At 43.3% G+C, this 26,393-nt stretch overlaps 1 protein-coding gene across 1 annotated transcript in view; it reads left to right on the top strand.

Annotated features, from left to right (window-relative positions):
* Nucleotides 1-26,393, top strand: part of LOC124556367 (nose resistant to fluoxetine protein 6-like) — a 196,940-nt gene that overhangs the window by 118,392 nt on the left and 52,155 nt on the right. Inside the window, exons 6-10 of the mRNA XM_047130331.1 lie at nt 3,583-3,750; nt 7,890-7,983; nt 13,234-13,362; nt 16,061-16,226; nt 22,881-22,960. Coding sequence (XP_046986287.1) covers nt 3,583-3,750; nt 7,890-7,983; nt 13,234-13,362; nt 16,061-16,226; nt 22,881-22,960 — 637 coding nt within the window. The remainder of the gene's footprint in view (nt 1-3,582; nt 3,751-7,889; nt 7,984-13,233; nt 13,363-16,060; nt 16,227-22,880; nt 22,961-26,393) is intronic.

Raw genomic sequence — 26,393 nt, 5'->3', positions numbered from 1 at the left:
ATAAACCGAACCGAATCCTGGGGCGGATGACGTTTCCACTGCCCATATTTGGCTAGCAAGGGTAGGAGTAGTGGTAGCCTAAAGTTCCTGATCACCAGTCTTTGCAGTAATGTCCTGGATTGAATATCAAACCTCTCCGCAGTGTTTCATGTTATGAGGGAGTGTGGTACTGGTATGATGATCTGTCTGTCGGTTGGGACGTTAAGCGTGGCGAACACCCGAGAGGAATAGCTTGTGTCCGGCACGGGAATCCACCCTCTCCCTTCTCTCATCCTCATCGTAAAACGCAAACATAACACTTCACTATTCAGGCATCCATGACACTCGCCTACACTTCACGAATGCACATACAATACAACTCTCACATATCTCCAAGGAAAGGGGGCAATGTATGCGGAGAAAAAACACGCTTTCCGAGAGGCTCTAAACTTATACGCCTTGGGATATCCTACTGAACAATGCCTCGCGATATTTAATTTTTTTTTTTTACCGAAACATTAAGGTACTCCGGTGATATTCACTGAAAATCATTTAACAACACAAAAATTAACACCCTTGTACATCGTTGGTGAATTGTTGTAAGGGTGGATTGTTCGATTTGGACTTATTACTAATAATAAGCGAAAAAGCTAAAGTCATTACACAGTGCGCCAGGCACATTACTCCCAGGCCAAAACTTCATTTAAGACACAGCATTCATTACTCAGCCTCATAACTTTTAAGTAGGGTTTTGTGTAATATTTAGCGTCTATCTTCAAGCGTCTGCCAGTTAAGGAGTGTCGATTATTCTGTGATGTTTTCGCGTACGTCCAACAAGCCACTGACCGTTTGTACTGATATTATTTGTTATAAGCCAATACGTGCTGTTACGTCTATTTGGTAAAGTGCCAAATATTTGATCAAAGTTCTAGGATGGGTCGCTCAAATGTTTTTATGGTGCGACTGAGCCCACAAAGTTCAAGAGGTGACTGATTCTATAGGACCAACGAAATAAAACTGGCCCGAAAAATATTTTATCCGCCTTAAGATAGCAAACCCAACATTCATTACTTGCAGTCAGGGCAGAATGTGTAAACTGGGTCGTCTCCTTTAGGTGCATGAAATATTTTCAGGGCGTTTCATTTTATTCACTCTGTAGTTATGACTCCTTGATATCGTAGACATAGGATACTACATCTTTTGGCTTTTGTGATATGCACAATTTTACATTCCTGAACACCTACAGGAAGTCGCAATCTTTGTGTCGCTTCGGGCTCTTGACAAGACTTGCCATACGATATTGCAGTGCCTGTGTTATTCTGATTGTTATTTATCCGCCGACACCAGGAAAGAGTCTTTCAAGCAAAATGTCTCACTTGTACGGGAATATGCACAATGGATGTACGAGTACAGGCTGTTGACGCATAGTTGACGACATATGAAAGTTTATGTGTGGCTGTTAGTCGTACACGGGTAGTCAAACGATAAGGCGACCGCTCGCGATAAACGGGAAATCGGGGTTCGAGCCCCTGTCCGACACAAATTTTCTTACGAAGTTAGAAATATACACTCCTGGAAATGGAAAAAAGAACACATTGACACCGGTGTGTCAGACCCACCATACTTGCTCCGGACACTGCGAGAGGGCTGTACAAGCAATGATCACACGCACGGCACAGCGGACACACCAGGAACCGCGGTGTTGGCCGTCGAATGGCGCTAGCTGCGCAGCATTTGTGCACCGCCGCCGTCAGTGTCAGCCAGTTTGCCGTGGCATACGGAGCTCCATCGCAGTCTTTAACACTGGTAGCATGCCGCGACAGCGTGGACGTGAACCGTATGTGCAGTTGACGGACTTTGAGCGAGGGCGTATAGTGGGCATGCGGGAGGCCGGGTGGACGTACCGCCGAATTGCTCAACACGTGGGGCGTGAGGTCTCCACAGTACATCGATGTTGTCGCCAGTGGTCGGCGGAAGGTGCACGTGCCCGTCGACGTGGGACCGGACCGCAGCGACGCACGGATGCACGCCAAGACCGTAGGATCCTACGCAGTGCCGTAGGGGACCGCACCGCCACTTCCCAGCAAATTAGGGACACTGTTGCTCCTGGGGTATCGGCGAGGACCATTCGCAACCGTCTCCATGAAGCTAAGCTACGGTCCCGCACACCGTTAGGCCGTCTTCCGCTCACGCCCCAACATCGTGCAGCCCGCCTCCAGTGGTGTCGCGACAGGCGTGAATGGAGGGACGAATGGAGACGTGTCGTCTTCAGCGATGAGAGTCGCTTCTGCCTTGGTGCCAATGATGGTCGTATGCGTGTTTGGCGCCGTGCAGGTGAGCGCCACAATCAGGACTGCATACGACCGAGGCACACAGGGCCAACACCCGGCATCATGGTGTGGGGAGCGATCTCCTACACTGGCCGTACACCACTGGTGATCGTCGAGGGGACACTGAATAGTGCACGGTACATCCAAACCGTCATCGAACCCATCGTTCTACCATTCCTAGACCGGCAAGGGAACTTGCTGTTCCAACAGGACAATGCACGTCCGCATGTATCCCGTGCCATCCAACGTGCTCTAGAAGGTGTAAGTCAACTACCCTGGCCAGCAAGCTCTCCGGATCTGTCCCCCATTGAGCATGTTTGGGACTGGATGAAGCGTCGTCTCACGCGGTCTGCACGTCCAGCACGAACGCTGGTCCAACTGAGGCGCCAGGTGGAAATGGCATGGCAAGCCGTTCCACAGGACTACATCCAGCATCTCTACGATCGTCTCCATGGGAGAATAGCAGCCTGCATTGCTGCGAAAGGTGGATATACACTGTACTAGTGCCGACATTGTGCATGCTCTGTTGCCTGTGTGTATGTGCCTGTGGTTCTGTCAGTGTGATCATGTGATGTATCTGACCCCAGGAATGTGTCAATAAAGTTTCCCCTTCCTGGGACAATGAATTCACGGTGTTCTTATTTCAATTTCCAGGAGTGTATTAATACCTTCAGCTGCCGTCGGGCGTTGATATATACCAACGGGGACAGATGAAAATGTGTGCCCCGACGGGGACTCGAACTCGGGATCTCCTACTGACATGGCAGACGCTCTATCCATCTGAGCCACCGAGGGCACAGAGAATAGCGCGACTGCAGGGACAATCTCGCGCACGCCTCCCGCGACACCCACTTTCTCACCTTGTATGTCCACACACTACATTCGTAGTGTCCCACCCCAACACACACACACTACTCGTGGAAGACATTCTTACCAAGTCCCGTAAGAGTTCGGGGAATATGTGAGCACCCGCACAGAAGAAGAAGGTCATGGCCTGTATGGAGAGAACTGTATGCTTATATGGATATAGTGTCTGTTCTTTCGGACATGCCCGAGAGAACAGACACCATATCCATATAAGTACAAATTTTCTTTGTCGTCATTCCATTCTACGGCTGATGGTTGTCCACATTCGCAATTGTGAAATTGTGAAAACACTTGATGCTTGTGAAGACAGACTGAATATTTGTGGAAGCTTTTTCAGAATATACTTCGTTATAGGTAAGTGCGTCATCTGCAGAATGTCTGAGGTTGTAATGTGATGTGACCGCAGGGACGTGGCTGCGCCTGTTGCTGTGCTTCTCGCTGCGCACCAACATCGGCAAGCTGCTGGACGTGGGCTCCGGCAGCGACGCGCTCAGCTGCGTGCACGGACTGCGCGTCTTCAGCTTGCTGTGGGTCATCGCAGGCCACACCTGCATGTTCGCCTTCCCCTTCGCAGGTGAGCACGCCGCCTGATTCTACTGCCACTGCTTATCCTCACATTTCTTCACAGCTTTGGTCCTAAGGTTTTTTTTAGGCAACCGAAGGCGTATGTTCTGTCGAGCTACATTAAGACTACTATGACCGAGGTTGCATCAGTGTTCTACTTGATACCGCTGTTGGTTGCTAATGTGTAAGTCCTGGGTTTGGTTCCCAGATGTTTCTTGGTGACTAGATCTGGAGCGGGGTCCATTCAGGCTTCTGAGACCGAATAAAATACTGATTTAATAAATAAACAGAGAAACTGATATGTAATCAGCCGAAGTGCCGTCGAATTGAAAGGTTATTCAGTTTAATATGACAATTTCCTTGACTTTCATACACTGATATGCCAAAGAAACTGGTACAGGCATTCGTATTCAAATACAGATATATGTAAAGAGGTAGAATGCGGCGCAGCGCTCGGCAACGTCTATATAAGACAAAAAGTGTATGGCACAGTTTTTAGATCGGTTACTGCTGCTACAATGGCTGGTTATCAAGATTTAAGTGAGTTTGAACGTAGTGTTATAGTCGGCGCATGAACGATGGGACACAGCATCTCCGTTCCGATGAAGTGGGGATTTTGCCGCACGACAATTTCACGAGTGTACCGTGAATATCAGGAATCCGACAAAACATCAAATCTCCGAGATCGCTGAGGCCGGAAAAAGACCCTACATGAACGGGACCAACGACGACTAAAGAGAATCGTTGAACGTGACAGAAGTGCAACCCTTCCTCAACTTGCTGCAGATTTCAATGCTGGGCCATCAAAAAGTGCCAGAGTGCTAAGCACCATCGACATGTGCTTTCGGAGCCGAAGGCCAACTCATGTACCCTTGATGACTGCTCGACACAAAGCTTCACGCCTCGCCTGGACCCGTCAACACCGACATTGGACTGTCGATGACTGGAGACATGTTGACTGGTCGGACGAGTCTCGCTTCAGATTGTATCGAGCTGATAGACGTGTACGGGTATGAAGACAATCGCATGAATTCATGGACCCTGCATATCAGGAAGGGACTGTTCAAACTGGCGGAGGCTCTGTAATGGTATGGGGCGTGTGCAGCTGGAGTGATATGGGATCCCTGATACGTCTAGATACGACTCTGACATGTGACACCTACGTAAGCATCCTCTTTGATTACCGGCATCTGTTCAGTCCATTGTGCATTCCGACGGACTTAGGCAATTCCATCAGGACAATGCGACACCCCACACGCCCAGAATTGCTACAGAGTGGCTCTAGGAACACTCTTCTGACTTTAAACACTTCTGCTGGCCACCAAACTCTCCAGACATTAACATTATTGAGCATATCTGGTATGTCTTGCAATGTGCTGTTCAGAAGAGATCCCCAACCCTCGTACTCTTAGGATTTATGGAAAAAGCCCGGCCGGCCGCTGTGGCCGAGCGGTTATAGGCGCTTCAGTCTGGAATCGCGCGACCTCTACGGTCGCAGGTTCGAATCCTGCCTCGGGCATGGATGTGTGTGATGTCCTTAGGTTAGTTAGGTTTAAGTAGTTCTAAGTTCTAGGGGGCTGATAACCTCAGATGTTAAGTCCCATAGCGCTCAGAGCCATTTTGAAAAAGCCCTGCAGGATTCATGCACGACTTCAGACATTAGTCGAGTCCATGCCACGTCGTATTGCGGCACTTCTGTGTTCTCACCGGGTTACTACATTATATCAGGCAAGTGTACCAGTTTCTTTGGCTCTTCATTGTACAACGTATCTACAATAATTTACAGATTGGAAATAACTTATTCCTCTTTATCTGTAAGGATAATCTCGCTAGACGTCTATATACATATATTAGAGGACAAAGTAGTGCCAACTAGTTAAACACCACATGTTGCTGAAACTACTAACCCTATAGTTTCGAACTTCCTTCCAGAGATTAAATAACAACAAACGATGTGTAGTAACTAGATTACCAAGTAATTTCGTATTTAATGAGCCTTTAAACCATAAATTCAACGTAAAACTATTTCCTCATTGAGGCTTTGAGCTCACTAGGTGCAGGCCAAATTGTTTATAAATTTTCTTCTTAGATACCGTAACGAAATTGCTTAATAGTAATTTTATAAATACGGCGAATGTTTCGTAGAACTATGTCGCTGTGAGGCCGATTTCCTTCCTTTACGCAAGACTACACCATCAAGAGGTTTTTGGCTGTTTACAATATCAGTTGGCACCTACATAATGGTTGTTTCCTTTTTGATACTGCCTTGAGAGAGATATAGCTTTCTGGTAATTTTCTGTCAGACTGGTTACAAAAAATTCAAGCTTTACCTCTCGCGCTTATTTCACCTCTCCTCTGTTAGTTGTTGCGTTTGATTGTAGCCCTGTATTTTCACTCTGCTCTCGACTGTGCACGGTTACACGGCTGAATAAGCCTGTGGTAGTTGTTATGAGTTTGTATTCCCCCATAATCTAGTTATAATTTACTTTGTGACTATTAGTTATTATTAATCTAGATACGTTCAATAGTTATCATTTTTTGCCGTGTAAGCACAGATGAATTAATCTTGTACGCAACAGTCATCTTGTAACACTGCATCCATGACAGAAGCTGAGTCACCGAAGCTGTTAACCTCAAATATTTGTGAAGCTATTTAAGACATCGTAAATCTGTTTTCAGCCAGATAAATTTTAAGTAACCCCTCTTTAAACACTATTTAGCCTCTTGTAATAGAAAATATTAGATACAGACATTTCCGTATCAACTTCTCTTTGAGATATAGAACTATAGTGTCATCCTGGATTTTTAAGGCTCTGTGACTGTGCTTGCATTAATTAGGATCAACAGGACCCGTCTTCTTATCTTCACGAAAACATGCTCCAGCACAGGTCATGTAGTGGAACTGAAGTAGAAAGATTCAACGTTGTTTCGCACACCGATATACGATTAGTTTCGGAAAAATTGCTGTATTTAGAATATAGGATGTTGTATTTTGATTATCAAAGTGATTGCTCTCTTACACAGAAGTTCATGATATCATACAGCACTCACACCTGGATAATGGGTCGCCGCAGCTTGATGTACCTAAGTGGAAATAATTACATATTCAAAGTAGTGGACCTACGAAATACATAGCTTCATTTTCTCTGTTCCGTTTTTACATACGTATCGCAGTAGTGAAACATTCCATTCTCCCTCTATTTGAGGCGACATATTTACTTATTCGGGTATTGATATGCAATACAGAGATATTATGAGTTCCAAATGCTTTTATTTCTCTGAAATTGCATATCGGATTCCAAAGAATGAAAGGAAGCGGATTCATCTCTTTCAATTCTACGATACTAGCAACAAAATTTAATATAGTTCCATTTGAAATAAACAAATTTGATGCCAATATCTAAGTAATTAACAGTATTATGACATAAAGTTATACGTCGTTTACTGAAGACTTTGATACATTTCGTCTGGATGGTAAAAAAAATGCGCTGTAAGGTTTCAGAAACATTTGAGGTTGACAGCTTTGGTTACTCACTCTCTATGGATCTGACTGTGTCTAAATTGCGCTGTGAATTGTTTGTTGATTGAAATATTGCGTAACCTCATTGCTGAGCTCACACATTTATATTATCACGCTAGTGATGGAAATATAGCTTGTCTCATGTGACGAGTCACGTAATCCAGTCATCCAGTTATATTCTCGTATGGTTAGGCAGACAACAACTGTCTTTTAACCACTCACTCCTCAGTTTTGTGAGTTTAATGTTAAAGAGTGTCGCAGTACTACAAGAGAAGTCAGAGAGTTGTGTTGATATTCGTACGCTGAAGTAGCGTTCTTATACAGACGTAAGTGTGACCATCTCTACTTAGTACTAAAACTGACGTGAAATTCAGTTCGAGAAACATTGAAGCAGAAGATTTCTTACGCAGATTTGTGTTCATTTACTTACATACAGTATTACGACACTGAAAGAATTTGAAAATTAATAAACCGGTGGAAGGGTGGGCAAATAAAAAAGATGTTGTCCACACCGAATCCTTAGTGGAAAGTCGGTCCCGGGAGTTTCAGGTATCAGGTAACAGGTAGCAGGCTGATGTGCCGGCAAACGCGCGTTGTGTGCTCAGCGAACCGACCTTCCTGTGTTGCAGACAACCGGGGCTTCCGGAAGCTGGTGGAGAGAGACTTCCTGTTCCAGTCGATCAGCAGCGGCGCTTTCTCCGTGGACACGTTCTTCTTCATGAGGTGGGTGCAGTACCACACACGGACGCGGCCGCTTTCACACACCGTCCGCTGGCCCTCGCATGCAAACTGCCTTCCTGCTGTCCCAGCCCATTACTCTCGTGCTTTCTCACACACCATTCACGCACAGTCCTCAGCTTTGTAGTCCTTTGCCGAGAACCTTTATTAGATGCCAAGTATTTTTGAAAGTTTAAGATTCTGTATACGAAAAGAGCAACAGTTGCGGCTACCCTGTTGCCGAGACCGAAAACATGCTGGATAAAATAATAGTTAATGCACGATTACGTAAATCTGTTTGTTTTTTTGAGCGGAATCAGACGCACCAAATTACAAAAAATAGTACAACAGGTTATTCTACACTACTGGCCATTGAAACTGCTATGCCACGAAGATGTGCTACAGACGCGAAATTTAACCGACAGGAAGAAGATGCTGTGATATGCAAATGATTAGCTTTTCAGAGCATTCACACAAGGTTGGCGCCGGTGGCGACTCCTGCAACGTGCTGACATGAGGAAAGTTTCCAATCGATTTCTCATACACAAACAGCAGCTGACCGGCGTTGCCTGGTGAAAAGTTGTTGTGATGGCTCGTGTAACGAGGAGAAATGCGTACCATCACGTTTCCGACTTTGATAAAGGTCGCATTGTAGCCTATCACGATTGCGATTTATCGTATCGCGACATTGCTGCTCGTGTTGGTCGCGATTCAATGACTGTTAGCAGAATATGGAACCGGTGTGTTCAGGAGGGTAATACGGAACGCCGTGCTGGATCCCAACGCTCTCGTATTACTAGCAGTCGAGATGACAGGCTTCTTATCCGCATGAGTGTAAGGGATCGTGCAGCCACGTCTCGAACCCTGAGTCAACAGATGGGGACGTTTGCAAGACAACAACCATCTGCACGAACAGTTCGACGACGTTTGCAGCAGCATGGACTATCAGCTCGGAGCCCATGGCTGCGGTTACCCTTGCCGCTGCATTACAGACAGGAGCGCCTGCGATGGTGTACTCAACGACGAACCTGGGTGCGTGAATGGCAAAACGTCATTTTTTCGGATGAATCCCGGTTCTGTTTACAGCATCATGATGGTCGCATCCGTGTTTGGCGACATCTCGGTGAACGCACATTGGTAGCGTGTATTCGTCATCGCCATACTGGCGTATCACCTGGCGTGATGGTATGGGGTGCCGATTGTATGGGGTGCCATTGATTACACGTCTCGGTCACCTCTTGTTCGCATTGACGGCACTTTGAACAGTGGACGTTAGATTTCAGATGTGTTACGACCCGTCGCTCTGCGCTTCATTCGATCCCTCCGAAACCCTACATTTCAGCAGGATAATGCATGACCGCATGTTGCAGGTCCTGTACGAGCCTTTCTGGATACAGAAAATGTTCGACTGCTGCCCTAGCCAGCACATTCTCCAGATCTCTCACCAATTGAAAACGTCTTGTCAATGGTGGCCGAGCAACTGGCTCGTCACAATACGCCAGTCAGTACTCTTAATGAACTGTGGTATCGTGTTGAAGCTGCATGGGCAGCTGTACCTGTACACGCCATCCAAGCTCTGTTTGACTCAATGCCCAGGCGTATCAAGGCCATTGTTCTGGGTACTGATTTCTCAGGATCTATGCACAGTATAATATATTTGTCCAATGAATACCCGTTGATCATCTTCATTTCTTCTTGGTGTAGCAATTTTAATGGCCTGTAGTGTAAATCAAATTTCCTTCGAAGAGTAGTAGCAACACTGTGATGCGACTATTACGCAACATTTCGTGTCACAACATATTCATGTTTTATTGATGCTATCTCTTTTGACCCACCATCTAGTTTATTACAGTGGACTATAGTATATCGTATTTGAATACAATATTAGCTTAAAAAACGTAACCAATAACCAAATTTAGCTCAGAATATTATACAGCTTCCTAAATATCTTCCGAATTAAATACAACTAGATGAACAAAAAATACAGGTGGAATACTCCTCAATGATAATATAAAACAATAATAATACTAGCCAATCATCACCACTGCAATCAAATAGATAGAAATCCTCAAAGAATGAGCTGAAATAGTTGACCTCCAAATTTCCTGCCAGAAAACTCAATTCTTGTGCTCAAAACTCGATATCCAAAAATTATCCACAAACTGTGATCAAATCTTGAGAATCCTACGCTTAAAGTGCCTGGGAGAGATCCTTGAACACACTGAAGGAAAATTAAATAACATAGAGAAATTATTAATAAAGTAAATAAATTTCCTGTATGAATTCGCGATAATTGAGAAAATTTTGTGAATAAAACCGTCTAGATTCTTTAATAATGTCTTTATTTATGACGTCGTTTCGGCTACTGCCATCATAAGATCTGTAATTAAGATTGCAAGAACATAAAAAACGAGAGGCCTTTGTTATACATTATTAGCTCCAAAAGATGAAAAAATAAAAAGGTAAAGAATTTGACAATGTTCACTCACCAAAACTTAAAACTTGTAACACAAGGTACAGTGTTAATGGCAATAAAACCTAGACGCAGTCGGGGCGTTCACTGTCAACTTAGCTCAAAAATGTTTTCCAAAGATGTTAGTTCTAGTTGAATATCCCCACATTAGTGCCAGATGTCGGTTAGAACTTACATCTTTCTAACAAGTTTTTGAGCCAAGTTGACAGCTGACGCAGCGATTAGGTATAGCTTTTATTGATAACGACACTGAACTTTATTTTACAACTTGTAAGCTTGGTGAGTTAACGTTGTAGAATTTTGTAACTTATTAATTTTTCATCTTTTATCGTTCAATAATGTATAATAAATGCCTCTCGTTCTTTATGTCCCTATAAACTTAATTACAGATCTGATAATGGCAGTGGCAGAAACTACGTTATAAAGAACATATATTAACCAATGTAGACGGTTTTATTCATAAAACAGACAATTCACTTACGGGAACTAAGCAGTGTATACTGAAGAAATCGTGACATGTACAACAAAAAATGTCTTTCCACAGTCACAAAAATCAGGCACTATAACACAGTTATCAAATCAGAAGCCCTGTATAACAGCGTCATTTTCGTACTTCACACAAAATGTGATATGGGAAACTTTTTGAAAGTGAAACAAAAAATTATGAGAAAGATACACGGCCCAAATAAAACGGAAGATGGATGCACACTAAAACCCTGGAAAGCAGAGAAAAATTATCCAACACACACCCAAAAAAAGACTACTAATAAAATTTTAACATACACGAAAAGACTGAAAATTATACCCTGGGTACAACAAGTCAAAACAGATCTAGAAAGAGCCCAGAAAATTTCCTGTAAGGTTTGTACAGAAACTCGTGTAGACAGAAAATCGATTGATAGGAAGTTCAGTCGGAGAGCGAAAGTGAGATAAACACAGGAAAAATTGAGTCATAAAGCTTCATGCGATGCAGAAAGACCTAGTGGCACGTAATAAAAACAATAGTAATAATAGGACTAAGGAAGCAACTAAATATGCCAAAGGAAAGCTACTCAAGATAGAGACAAAGGCAGGCCTCCAGATAGCTACGAGAAGATCTTTTACGTGGAAAACTGGCTGCAAAAAGCACGGAGGTTCAACTAAAGATGGAATATGGGAAGATTTTAAAGGTGTCCTCCTTCAAATACCTTGGAGAAGTTGTACAGCCATTAGTGTTGTGCAGTATCGAAAAATTAGAAAGAGGCATCAAATTTCAGAACACACTCAGAATTACGAGAAACAACTATGCCAACAGACCAGTAGCGTGCAAGGCCAAATAACGATATTATTAGACGTTTTCTTGCTAGAACCACTAAATCCATCAGAGACCATAGCTATTGGAGGAGACTCTACAGTTGCTGAAGTTAAAAACCAGGAGAGGAAAATTGTTCGGAAAATATTTATCCGTACACAAAGAAATGGAATTTGGACGGAGTGGAGAACATCTGACCACTACACGCTGACAGATTTCACAAATTTCAAATTCTATGGCTATATTTATAGCGTCGACAAGAATGGATTCACCAAGTAACTAACGTTATTGATACAAAGGTGAAAATGACCTGGTCACAAAAACCAGAGAAAATTTACAAGACATGCACATCATAGAAGATGTCATAATGAATCGTTCAGCCTTTGGATCACTAATAAGGAAGCACAGCTTCACGGAAAACCTTAAAAACAAGACTGTCAAGATATTGTCAGATGGATGGAGAAAGAAATATAGTGAGTCCATGAAGAGTTTTTGGGGGGCTAAGAAAGCAAAATTTCTCCAGCTGTCTATCAAGTTTAAATGCGGTCGTTAAGTGGATAAAGAAGAACTGCAAATAAATTATTTCCAGAAAATTTTAAGCATTATTTTGTTTTAAAATCAGTTTGTATCCTACTGGCTAAGTCAGTGTCTTCGAATAACGTTAAGTCTCTCAAAAGCCAGGTGGAACCTACAACTACTGCAAGGATTTTTTACTAGAACTTTCACCCCCAACAGTCTAATCTCTCTCCTGCGAGTGCATTGTCCATATAAGTCATAAACTACGTGAATAACAGTAATCACTACAACTACATTAGCAACTAACAGATAAACAGATTTTATAATGTTACAACAAATTATTCTGCGCTATTACTCGACAGAAAAATTTTATAGTTGTATACAAGGAGTGTTGATATTTATCATGAGAAATGCGACAGAGTTCGAAGTAAGACGATAAATGAAAGAAAAACCACCTCTGTGAATTGTGGCGGATCAGTTTTCAAGACCCTTTTTTTAAACTGGACTGGTTGATTTCATAGCTCTTAATAAAGGACGCTAAGTTAGATATACTGTAGATATTAAACTCTCTTTATATCTTCGTATGATCTTCATCAGTGGATACATATTCTTTTACAGACCATATTCCGTAAATTTCCCTTTAACAAAAAAATGGTTCAAATGGCTCTGAGCACTATGGGACTCAACTGCTGAGGTCATTAGTCCCCTAGAACTTAGAACTAGTTAAACCTAACTAACCTAAGGACATCACAAACATCCATGCCTGAGGCAGGATTCGAACCTGCGACCGTAGCGGTCTTGCGGTTCCAGACTGCAGCGCCTTTAACCGCACGGCCACTTCGGCCGGCTTTCCTTTAACATTCCTACACTTTGCACAACTAACATTCTCACATTGTAAACATATTTATCTAACAAAACATCTTAGAACATGTTATACAAGAATATACTTGGTAAAAATATTGATTTATGTTAACAGTGGTCTTCTGCTGGCGTTCATGTATTTCAAAATGGACAAGAAACAGGAGGTGTCAGAAGTCCCAGTTTGCACCAAGTTCAAATCGTCTTTTCTCCGCTTCATCGGTATATTCTCGTACCGATTTCTGAGGTATGTTACCGTACAGTTTTCTATGTGAGTTCTTCGTAATATACAACTTTCAGACTAAAATCATATTTTTTACAATATGGTTAACGTATTTTATTAAAATGATTGTTCACTGTGCTTTTTCTTTTAATGTTGTCCATTGGAATAATAATAATTGTAGCGGTAGCTTATAGGAAAGCACCTTTGAGAGCAGATTTATGATTCGCGGCCGTGAATACAAAAGCCAAACTAAATCACTGTTGCATAGGAATCTTAATACCAGGATCTAGTTACGACTTTACTTCTGCAGTTCCAGAAAAAGTGGACGTATATGGAAAATAAATTATGTTTATGGACAATAATAATGCTGTAACGTGAAATTCGTTGGCGAGATGCAGGTAGGGAAAGCTATTATGTTTAGATGTTTTGCTAGAATCTAAACCGGGTGGCGGGTTCGGCCACTTTGTTTACTGCAAGCTGACGCAAACTGACATATAACTCAGTGTACATAGCTTCCACCACCCAGACCAGAACAGAGCGGTTTTAAATTTGAAGGTATACATAGCTGTTTCTGACAAGGATCACTTGCAAACTGAGATAAAACCACTGAAGTACGTATTCTTAAAGAGCGGCCATAGTGATCGGGTATTAAACTATCTCTCTCCAAAAAATGGAAACTCAGACACGTTTAAGAACAACAAGTGATCCACCTATGGCTTCTTCCTTTCTGTGAAAGTATACCTAGCAAAATATGTAGGGTCGTTGGCATGATATGGCATAATCAGCGGTTGCTGAGTACAGTCTCACTAATAAATACAGTGTCCCACGAGGAATGGTCAATTTTCGGGGATAGGACAGGAAGGCTCATTTGAAGCAAAAGACTTCACACGAACACACGCCCGAGAAAGAGCACATTTAATGTTCATTTGTTTTTGGCCTAGTAGAGTGCATGCAATGCTGTTTCAAAATGGCGGAGCCAGTCTGCATTTTACGACATGCGAGGGAACAACTCAACCACACTTACCCTAATCGCTGGATTAGTGGTGGTAGTATAATTAACATACCTTCACCGAGGAGTCGAGCAGTATATTGCTCCCTCCTACGTATATCTCGCGAAGAGATCATGAGGATAAAATGAGAGAGATTAGAGCCCACACAGAGGCATACCGACAATCTTTCCTTCCACGAACGCTACGAGACCCGAATAGAAGGGAGAACCGATAGAGGTACTCAAAGTACCCTCCGCCACACACCGTCAGGTGGCTTGCGGAGTATGGATGCAGATGTAGATGTAGGTGTTTGTGCCTTTCCCGCCCAACCTCTTTGATGTTTTATTAGAAGAGCGAATAACAGGAAAGAATTACTTGCATTTTTTGGAAAATTCGTTTGTTGAACACCTTGAGAACGTTCCTTTGGCCACGCGAACTGCAATGCTGTTTCAAAATGGCGGAGCCAGTCTGCATTTTACGACATGCGAGGGAACAACTCACCCACACTTACCTTAATCGCTGGATTAGAAGTGGTAGTATAACTAACTGGCCTCCAAGACCGCCAGACCTAACGCCATTAAATTTTTGTTTATTTGGTGGGTGACGTCTGAGGTGTACAAACGGAAGGTGGAATACGAAGAACTGCTTGGTTCCTCATTAGCGAACGTGCAGAGACACCCGGACAAGCGGCTCAACATTTTCTCACAAGAGTGCACAAATGCACTGAAGTTGACGGTGGGATATTTGAATATCTATTGTGAGTTGTACAGTGGCTGTAATGTGACGTGTACGATAATGTGTGGAGGTGAAAGTATTAAAAATTCGTATTTTTCAATTGATACATATTGTAATGTTTACTAATTGTTGTATATGTGTAGATGTGTAGACCTGAAAACATAGAAAATAAATAACAATGTACATTAAATGCGTTCTATCTCGTAAACCATCCGGGAGAGGGAATATGTCCATATGAAGTTTTTTGCGTCAAATAATCGTTCATGTCAATTCCGTGTATATTGGTCATTCCCCCTGGGGCACCCTGTATAAAATTAAGTTTGATCAAACAAAAATCTTGTCCAACTCACTAATCTACTGAAACTCTTTCATCTAAGAGACCATAGAGACCAGAATGTGCAGCAACAACTTTCACTGGCAAGGAGGCTATAATCTTGGTGCTTCACGGAAGCGGGCTCTCGATGCTGGGATGTTAGAAAACATTGAGAATACCTACTCGTCATATTATTTGATCATAGTGCTATGTTAACACTACGTCCGAAGGATTTTTTATGTAAGTTGTTTTAAGAGTAGGGATCGAAAGAAAAAGAAAAAAATTGTTGAAGTACTTTTAATCTGGAAGTTAAAGAAAATGATATGAGAATTATACAATGCACTTCTTCACATCCGGTATTGGCGTCCTTGAAGATGTTAGTTCTATGGGCATTAGGCCGTGGCCCAGGGCGTATTTCTCTAACGTTTCGTCTCCCTATGCAGCAGACATCATCAGAGGCTATAACGACTCGGAAAGCAGATAAAATCTGAGTGGATGCAGCCTCTCGTGGTGTCTCCAGCGCTGGAAGACGAAACGTTACCAGGAGAAATACAGCACGACTTGGCCCTGGCCTAACGCCCAATAAACGAAGATCTCCAAGGACGCATGGCGAATTATGATGGATCTTCTGTGATGATGGCTTGAGAGCAGTGCATGCCATAAGTGAGGGGACGTGTTGTTGCAGGTTGACACCACCGTACCTTTTGGTGCTGTGCCTGGCCTACCTTGTGACCATCTGGTTCGCACACAACTCCGTCATGGACCCGCCAACCCAGGACCACCTCAACTGCCCCAAGTACTGGTGGCGGAACCTGCTCTACATCAACACGCTGTTCCCCGTCAATAACATGGTCAGTACTATCCACATATTAAAGGACTGTTATTAATAACTGAAGCGATTTCACAGATTGTTGTAGATATATTATTTGACATATTGTCAAATGGTTCAAATGGCTCTAAGCACTATGGGACATAACATCTGAGGACACCAGTCCCCTAGACTTAGAACTACTTAAGCTTAACTAACCTAAGGACATCACACACATCCATACCCGAGGCAGGATTCGAACCTGCGACCGTAAAAGCAGCGCGGTTCCGGACTGAAGCGCCTAGAACCGCTCGGCCACATACTGACATACTGTCACATGGCTTTGCACGTACATAGTAAAATCGAAAAAAGAATTTTTGACATATTACAAGTACATCTACATCTGCATCTACATGGATACTCTGCAAATCACATTTAAGCAACTGGCAGAGGGTTCATCGAACCACCTTCACAATTCTCTGTTATTCCAATCTCGTATAGCGCGCGGAAAGAATGGACCCCTATATCTTTCCGTACGAGCTCTGATTTCCCTTATTTTATCGTGGTGATCGTTCCTCCCTATGTAGGTCGGTGTCAACAAAATATTTTCGCATTCGGAGGAGGAAGTTGGTGACTGGAATATCGTGAGAAGATTCCGTCACAACGAAAAACGCCTTTCTTTTAACGGTTTCCAGCCCCAATCCTGTATCATTTCTGTGACACTCCCATATTTCGCGATAATACAAAACGTGCTGCCTTTCTTTGAATTTTTTCTATGTACTCCGTCAGTCCTATCTGGTAAGGATCCCACACTGCGCAGCAGTATTCTAAAAGAGAACGGACAAGCGTAGTGTAGGCAGTCTCCTTAGTAGGTCTGTTACATTTTCCAGGTGTCCTGCCAATAAAACGCAGTCTTTGGATAGCCTTCCCCACAACATTTTCTATGTGTTCCTTCCAATTTAAGTTGTTCGTAATTGTAATACCTAGGTATTTAGTTGAATTTACGGCTTTTAGATAAGACTGATTTATCGTGCAACCGAAGTTCAATGAGTTCCTTTTAGCACTCATGTGGATGACCTCACACTTTTCGTTATTCGGCGTCATCTGCCACTTTTCGCACCATTCAGATATTTTTCTAAATCGTTTTGCAGTTTGCTTTGATTTTCTGATAACTTTATTAGTCGATAAACGACAGCGTCTTCTGCAAAGAACCGAAGACGGCTGCTCAGATTGTCTCCCAAATCGTTTATATTGATAAGGAACAGCAAAGGGCCTACGAGGTGCATTCAAGTTCTAAGGCCTCCGATTTTTTTTCTAATTAACTACTCACCCGAAATCGATGAAACTGGCGTTACTTCTAGACGTAATCGCCCTGCAGACGTACACATTTTTCACAACGCTGACGCCATGATTCCATGGCAGCGGCGAAGGCTTCTTTAGGAGTCTGTTTTGACCACTGGAAAATCGCTGAGGCAATAGCAGCACGGCTGGTGAATGTGCGGCCACGGAGAGTGTCTTTCATTGTTGGAAAAAGCCAAAAGTCACTAGGAGCCAGGTCAGGTGAGTAGGGAGCATGAGGAATCACTTCAAAGTTATCACGAAGAAACTGTTGCGTAACGTTAGCTCGATGTGCGGGTGCGTTGTCTTGGTGAAACAACACACGCGCAGCTCTTCCCGGACGTTTTTGTTGCAGTGCAGGATGGAACTTGTTCTTCAAAACATTTTCGTAGGATGCACCTGTTATCGTAGTGCCCTTTGGAACGCAATGGGTAAGGATTACGCCCTCACTGTCCCAGAACATGGACACCATCATTTTTTCAGCACTGGCGGTTACCCGAAATTTTTTGGTGGCGGTGAATCTGTGTGCTTCCATTGAGCCGACTGGCGCTTTGTTTCTGGATTGAAAAGTGGCATCCACGTCTCATCCATTATCACAACCGACGAAAAGAAAGTCCCATTCATGCTGTCGTTGCGCGTCTACATTGCTTGGCAACATGCCACACGGGCAGCCGTGTGGTCGTCCGTCAGCATTCGTGGCTCCCACCTGGATGACACTTTTCGCATTTTCAGGTCGTCATGCAGGATTGTGTGCACAGAACCCACAGAAATGCCAACTCTGGAGGCGATCTGTTCAACAGTCATTCGGCGATCCCCCAAAACAATTCTCTCCACTTTCTCGATCATGTCGTCAGACCGGCTTGTGCGAGCCTGAGGTTGTTTCGGTTTGTTGTCACACGATGTTCTGCCTTCATTAAACTGTTGCACCCACGAACACACTTTCGACACATCCATAACTCCATCACCACATGTCTCCTTCAACTGTCGATGAATTTCAATTGGTTTCACACCACGCAAATTCAGAAAACGAATGATTCCACGCTGTTCAAGTAAGGAAAACATTTTACATTTTAAGTATTTAAAACAGTTCTCATTCTCGCCGCTGGCGGTAAAATTCCATCTGCTGTACGGTGCTGCCATCTCTGGGACGTATTGACAATGAACGCGGCCTCATTTTAAAACAATGCACATGTTTCTATCTCTTTCCAGTCCGGAGAAAAAAAATCAGAGGCGTTAGAACTTGAATGCATAACACTACCTTGGGGAACGCCAGAAATCACTTCTGTTTTACTTGATGACTTTCCGTCAGTTAATACGAACTGTGACCTCTCTGACAGGAAATCACAAATTCAGTCACATAACTGAGACGATATTCCATAAGCACGCAATTTCACTACGAGCCGGTTGTGTGGTACAGTGTCAAAAGCCTTCCGGAAATCCAGAAATACAGAATCGATCTGAAATTCCATGTCAATAGCACTCGACACTTCATGTGAATAAAGAGCTAGTTGTGTTTCACAGGAACAAAGGTTTCTAAACCCATGCTGACTGTGTGTCAATAGACAGTTTTCTTTGAGGTAATTCATAATGTTCGAACACAATATATGTTCTAAAATCCTGCTTCATATCGACGTTAACGATATGGGCCTGTAATTTAGTGGATTGGTACTCCATATGTGCCTCACCTCTGCTGATTTTGCAGGCATCAAGTCGATAATTAAGTTCTCCTCGCGTTCAGCGCAGCATGTCCCCGCCAATCTATTCAAAAGCACTGCTGATGCGAGCTCGCAGTCCTGGTGGGTTTGTTGGTGAAGTGAGGCGTAAACACTGAATCTTTCATACACAAAAACGTTGCGTTTGGTTAGGTCGGGAGAGCGTAGAGGTGACGACAAGAGTTGCTGACCATCAGCCCCACCACGGCCAATTCATCTGTTTCTCAATTTCCCGTTCAAGAACTCACTGACCATACCTTCGCCGAATGGAGTTGGCAGTTCAAAAAATGGTTCAAATGGCTCTGAGCACTATGGGACTTAACAGCTTTGGTCATCAGTCCCCTAGAACTTAGAACTACTTAAACCTAACTAACCTAAGGACATCACACACATCCATGCCCGAGGCAGGATTCGAACCTGCGACCGTAGTAGTCGCGCGGTTGGAGTTGGCAGTTGGTGTGTTTTTGTTGAACTACGTTGTGAAGTGTTCTTGTACTGTTACATCGAGCGAGGTGACGCAGTGGTTACCACACTGGACTCGCATTCGGGAGGACGACGGTTCAAACCCGCGTCCGGCCACCCAGATTTAGGTTTTCCGTGATTTCCCTAAATCGCTCCAGGCAAATGCCGGGATGGTTCCTTTGAAAGGGCACGGCCGATTTCCTTCCTCGTCCTTCCCCAATCCGAGCTTGTGCTCCGTCTCTAATGACCTCGTTGTCGACGGAACGTTAAACACTAATCTCCTCCTTCTCCTCCTCCTTGCACTATTACGGCAAACTGATGTGAGTTCATTTCAGACACAACATACGTTTTAACGGCGCCTGTCGCCATCTTGCCGAGCTGCTGACTTCTGCGCTCTTAAGGTAGAAATCTGAAGTGTACCTGCAACAATACAAAACTTTTTGAGGTTTTCTATATGTGCGTTGAGTTGTGTGACAATGTGTCAATTAATGTAGCAACAGTGAATTTATGAAATCGCTTCAGTCATTTATAATAACCTTGTATTTTCCAATTATCTACAGGATATTGTAGCTCTTCTTAATTTCAGAGCTTGCAAGGAAAAGTTGGAGAAAATTTCCACTTTATGCAGGATAAAATTCATTTACTTCCTTTCTTTTATCCATACATGTTTCAGCGCTTTATCTCCTAGCTTCAGTGTTTTTTTATTAATTCAATTATTCTGCCTCGCATAACGACATCTATTATTTTCTGCTGGTAATTTCATATGTAACATCCTCCATACTATTGCTAATATACAACTAGCCACTAAAATTACAACACCAGGAAGCATAGAATGTAACGAAATTTTCTTTATTGTGAGGGTTTGGGATATACGTGGTGAGAAATTTATGTACTGAGTTGCCTCCTCTGGCAGCAACAGTGATTCCAACCCTGAGTTGAACGGAGCTTGGCTATCAGATACGGGTACATTGTTCCATGCTGCTTGGGCTCTGTGCCAGAATTCTTCATTCGAAGAGGCTGTCTCTCGGCAAGCCATAACCAGATGTTTTCATTGGATGAGAGATCTGTAGAGCATGAAGTCCACGGCAACAGTCGAACACCCTCTGTATTGAGATAGGTCAGGACAGCACGGGAAATAGGCGGTCTTGCGTAATCTTGTTGAAGGATAACGTCTGAGAGACTTCGAAGATAGAGCACAGCCACCAAACACAACACATCATGAATGCAATGGCTGTTGTCCAAACTACCTGCTATGCGCACTAGCGATGATCGTGCTGTGCACCAATTGAACTCCAGACTGTAAAGCCAGCTGCTGGGCCTGCGTGACGATGACGAACGTAATCTTGCAACGTTCGTTCTCCTCGGAGTTTCCACGCGCAGATACGTCTATTGTCAAGTTATACTAGAACCGGACCGCGTCTCAAAAGGCAACTGTAGAGTGAAAGGTCCATTGTGGAAACGATCTCCTAGGCTGGGGCTAAGCCATTTCTCCAAAACTTCCTCCAGTAGTGCTTGTCCAGCTTTTGTGTAGTATGGGAGGTAGGAGAGAGCTACTGGCGGAGGTAAAACTAGAGGGCGGTTCGTAGTCCTGTCTGCATAGAATGAGACTCATCTACACTGCTGGCCACCGTAAATGCAACACCCTGAAGGAAGCATCCGAATCAAGTGAAATTTACACCATGGGTTTGCAGCGATGAGATATGCAACTGATTAGAATTTCAGCGCAGACGCACATCACGCCCGCCTGTGGCGCCAGCTCATAGCGCCATTTAAGGCTTGGCGATTTCGACGAGTGTACGTTCGGCACGTGTGTTTACCTTGTGGTTGTTTCACAAGACGATCAGTTATGCCTCGTAGACAACAGCGAACATCGTTTGATCAAGTATCCGAGTTCGGCAGAGGAAGGATAGTGGCTTACCGAGATTGTGGATTATCATACAGAGAAATCGCTAGTCGTGTTGGACGAAACCAAACAACTGTAATGCGGATATGTGACCGTTGGATGCAGGAGGGTACGACGGACCGACGTGGTCGATCGCATTCACCTCGGTGCACCACTGCACGTGCTGATAGGCAAATTGTGCGCATGGCAGTGACGGATCGCTCAGTGACATCCCGAACCATAGCACAGCACATTGCGTCTGTAACGCATCATCCAGTGTCTGCGCGTACCATTCGACGCCGTTTACAGCAGAGTGGTCTGTCCGCAAGACGTCCATTGCTTCGTCTACCACTGACGCAGAACCACAGACGTCTCCGTCGCCAATGGTGTGATGACAGACGGATGTGGACGGCAGAATGGAATGACGTTGTCTTTACTGACGAGGCACGCTTCTGTCTGCAGCACCACGATGGTCGGATTCGAGTGTGGAGACACCGTGGAGAGAGGATGCTGGACAGCTGCATTATGCACCGCCACACTGGTCTTGCACCGGGTATTATGGTATGGGGCGGTATTGGATATTACTCTCGCACGCCTCTAGTACGCTTTGCCGGTACTTTAAATAGTCGGCGCCACATATCCGAGGTGCTGGAGCCAGTTGTCCTTCCTTACCTTCAGGGCTCGGCCACAGCCATATTTCAACAGGATAATGCGCGACCACACGTGGCACGCATTGTCCAAAGGTTCTTCGTCAATAACCAGATTGAATTGCTTCCCTGGCCGGCTCGCTCTCCGGATCTTTCGCCGATAGAAAACATGTGGTCCATGGTTGCTCAACGAGTGACCCAGATTACATCCCCAACTGCCACACCAGGTGATCTTTGGCAACGTGTGGAAGCTGCTTGGGCTGCTGTACCCCAGGAACACATCCAACGTCTCTTTGACTCAATGCCGAGACGTGTGGCAGCGGTGATCTCCAACAATCGCGGCTACTCTGGCTACTGATTCTGGCAGGAACCACATGTCACAGACGTCTGTAAACGTAATCATTTGATACTTGGTCAACATGTTATCTACAAAATAAATTTTGTTGTGCTACCTCTTGTCTTTCTTGGTGTTGCATTTACGGTGGCCAGCAGTGTAGTTGTGAATTGAAGTTCAATATTGTCAACTGTAAGAAATTGAAAAATAAATAAATTTTACTATTTCATTCAAGTATGGCGGTAGAAGGTTTTATTCTAATGTCTTAATATGTTCTGTGTACTTTACAAATATACACTGTTATATGATTGTTTATGTGCAGTGCATGATATGGAGTTGGTACCTGGCGAACGACACCCAGTTCTACGCCCTGGGAATGATACTGCTGCTTGTGTCTTCAGTGTAAGTGACCTTTAGCGCTTTAACGGATTAATTTTTTCCATTTCCCGTTTTCCTTTTCTCAAAGCTAGTTTAGTACTTTTGTCAAAGCTAGTTTAGTACTTTGATATATATGGTGATCCAGCTGCTCATATCGTTGTCGTTTGATGTAACCTGCAATCCTCTACTGGGCCTTCAACAATTACGAGGGAGATTTTAATATTCTGTCGTTAGCTACGCGCAGACTATTAGTTCCACAGAAAAAATGGGCAGGGTCTTTTTGTAGGAAATTTATTGTAGCTAAATGTTGTACTAGGATACTTTTTGCTGGGGGCCACGGTTTTCGAGTTATTCAAGAAAAACGTTCAAAAGTGACCTTTAAACGCACCTACACCCCCACACTCATACGTCACCAGACAGGATTTCTCGTATGCTCTACGTGGCACTCTCTCCTACCACTGCACAAAAATTTCGGACTACGGGAACTATTCCCGATATTCAACCGTTTTTAGTCTCTATTAATTGGGCTATTACGTCACCAGCAAAGTCGTCTGTTTCGTTAACATGATTAATTTAAACGTGCCCATAAGGTTAATAAAAGATAAACAGCTGCTGAAAACGTTACGCTAAAACTAATTACATTGACAATTCGATCCAAATGTAACCCTTACAAGCACAGTAGTTTCGTATTCAGAAGGCTTGACGAGAACAACGACGTAATTACTTATTTTATGCTGCTAAAATTCGCAAAATTGTTAGGTAAAATTTACATAAACGTCAATTTCACAATTTTTAAGTGGTCGACTAAGCTGATAGCGTAACAAGGATTGTCGTTGAAGACCAAAGAAGGTCGAATGTGAGAAGTAATTCGTGCAGCAGCAAATTTTTGTACAGTGGTAGGAGGGAGTGCCACGAACAATATACTAGAAACCTTGACCGGTGGGGCCTTAGTGTGGGAGTGAGTGTGCGTTTGAAGGTCACTTTTGCACGTTTTTCTTGAATAACTCAAAAACTACGGCCTCTAACGAAAACGTGCCACAGTACAAAATTTTGTATTAAATTTCCTATAAAAAGGTCCCGTTCATTTTTTCTGTAGGAATAAGAGTTTCGCGTAGCGAGTAAGGAAATATGAAAGCCTTGTGGATGGTTTCAAGAGAATATGAAAAGCTTGAAAGTGGTTTTTGAAGGGCAGATATAGCACTGCGGGTTACATAAAACGACGTCGGTAGGGGCATCTGAATCACGTGTAACTGTATAATACCCAGAAATCTTCTTGTCTTCCTGGTTACAAAGAACTAGTAACCGCTTTCCTTAATGTTCTAAGACAAGTGGAGGAAAACTGGATTTCTATTGTTCTCACCTTCACATTCTCATGTGACGCACGATCATTATTTTTTGAAAAGTAACAAGTGTTTTAGTGTCAACATGAATCTGGGAAACCTGCTACCTATTTATCAGATAAACTTATTATTCACGTTCTTTATTTTATCGAAACACGGCAGTGGTATTTCTGTATCTGAATGATTCTTGTTGAGTGTATACTTACGTTGTTTAACCGAAAGACACTAATCACATTGTCAATCACATATTACTCCCTATAATTCAAACACACATACTAGCCTTAGTGAAATTTTGGGAAGAAATGTATATCAATGACAATTCATTAATTACGAAATTTCCAATCATTTTATCACCCTTGGACATAAAATGCGTTACTGTGTATAAAAGCGATCTGTCAGGCATCAGCAACTTAGGAAACAGTCATTAACTAGACGGTCTAAATTTGTAATTACATAGTCTCATGACTGATAATATATCTCACTAAACAAGTCGTAATATTGGTACGTCTCAAGAGCAAGAACGCAGTGGGCATTAGGGTGCGCACAGAAAGAAAGCGAGTTACCTACGTAGGGGAACCCAGCGCGAGGTGGCTTTAGCCAGCACGGAAGATATTTCCTCGTTATCTAATGAGGCAGTACACAATGGCAGCTGGGTGGCAGCACGACCGACGTGCCCTCGCGCCTGCTGGCGAGCCGGAATGAATGAGACATTCTTTGCCTGCTTTCGGCGCACCGGTTGGCGCTGCGCTTCATGGTGAAGTGCCCAAAATTTCGATATTCTCATTGAAGTGAGACGCTGCACCAAATTCAAAAAAGTTTGCAATGAAATATATGAGTCACTATGATTTTGAGTTTGGTGCATATTACACCATATGTTGCTGTGACTGAAATTTGGGTAAGATATTGAATTTTTCTTAGGACTTGGGAGGAGGTCTCTGTCTGTCTCCAATTTCGAGAAAATGGAATTTATGTTGCGCGTACACTTCCGATTGCCCGCGCCCGAGAATTAAATATTCAAAAAATGGTTCAAATGGCTCTGATTACTATGGGACTCAACAGTTGAGGTCGTCAGTCCTCTAGAAATTAAAACTACTTAAACCTAACTAACCTAAGGACATCACACACATCCATGGCCGAGGCAGGATTCGAATCTGCGACTGTAGCGGTCGCGTGGTTTCAGACTGAAGCGCCTAGAACCTCTCGGCCACACCGGCAGGCTGAAATATACGTAACATACCTCATATCTCCTAAAACATTCAAGATATCAATATGAGATTTTCGTATGTCATACCACGCAAAGTGGAGAGAATTTTGCTATATGGCTAACAAATGGAACTTTCTTACCTACGGCGAGATAGCAGAATCTATGGTTTTTATTTTATTTTTTCAGTTAACAACTGTAATTTATTTAGCAGTTTTCGACAGCTATTGAAAAGCGAATTTGCTGTTATGAAAAAAAATCGCGAAATTTCTTATATTACAGCAAACCGACACAATGAGGTTTACCGTAAGGTACTGACCGCCTTGGTCGCCTATTGCTTGTTTAATAAGACACTCTGTTTCAAGATTCTGTCGCAATAGCTATTGCAAGAATAGTTTGCACAATTTGTACTCTGTTTTGGCAAAAAAATTAAACCTGTCAACAAGAGAAAAGTAATCGTTTCTCATAACTGATGAAGCTTCTTCATAGGAGAAATTATTAACAATTGAGAAACAAATAAATCGCAATTCCGTTGCAGTTTTGGTGGAATCCTGTAACTTACCGTATTTGTAATAGTGAACGTCTGGAATGATGACTTAAAAACTCCGTCCGAACAGGCCTTGAAGCGCAATGGTACCGACCGACCGCCGTGTCATCCTCAGCCCACAGGCATAACTGGATGCGGATATGGAGGGGCATGTGTTCAGCACACAGCTCTCCCAGTTGTCAGTTGTCGTGACTGCAGGAATGGAGACTTATCAAAGGATTTTCTCCCTGTTGCTCTTGAGACATATGAAAATAATTCGCAGTATTTAGTGTATCATATTTCTGTTCGTATCCCCATTCAGACTGAAGTGGTGAACTTCTCCACCATAATTATCTTTTAATGTGTTAAAGATATGTCACGTAGACCTAT

Source organism: Schistocerca americana, chromosome X (genome assembly GCF_021461395.2).
Source record: "Schistocerca americana isolate TAMUIC-IGC-003095 chromosome X, iqSchAmer2.1, whole genome shotgun sequence".
Taxonomy (NCBI): Eukaryota; Metazoa; Arthropoda; class Insecta; order Orthoptera; family Acrididae; genus Schistocerca; species Schistocerca americana.
The sequence above is the reverse complement of the archived record's forward strand: the minus strand, read 5'-3'. Positions and strand labels throughout refer to the sequence as shown.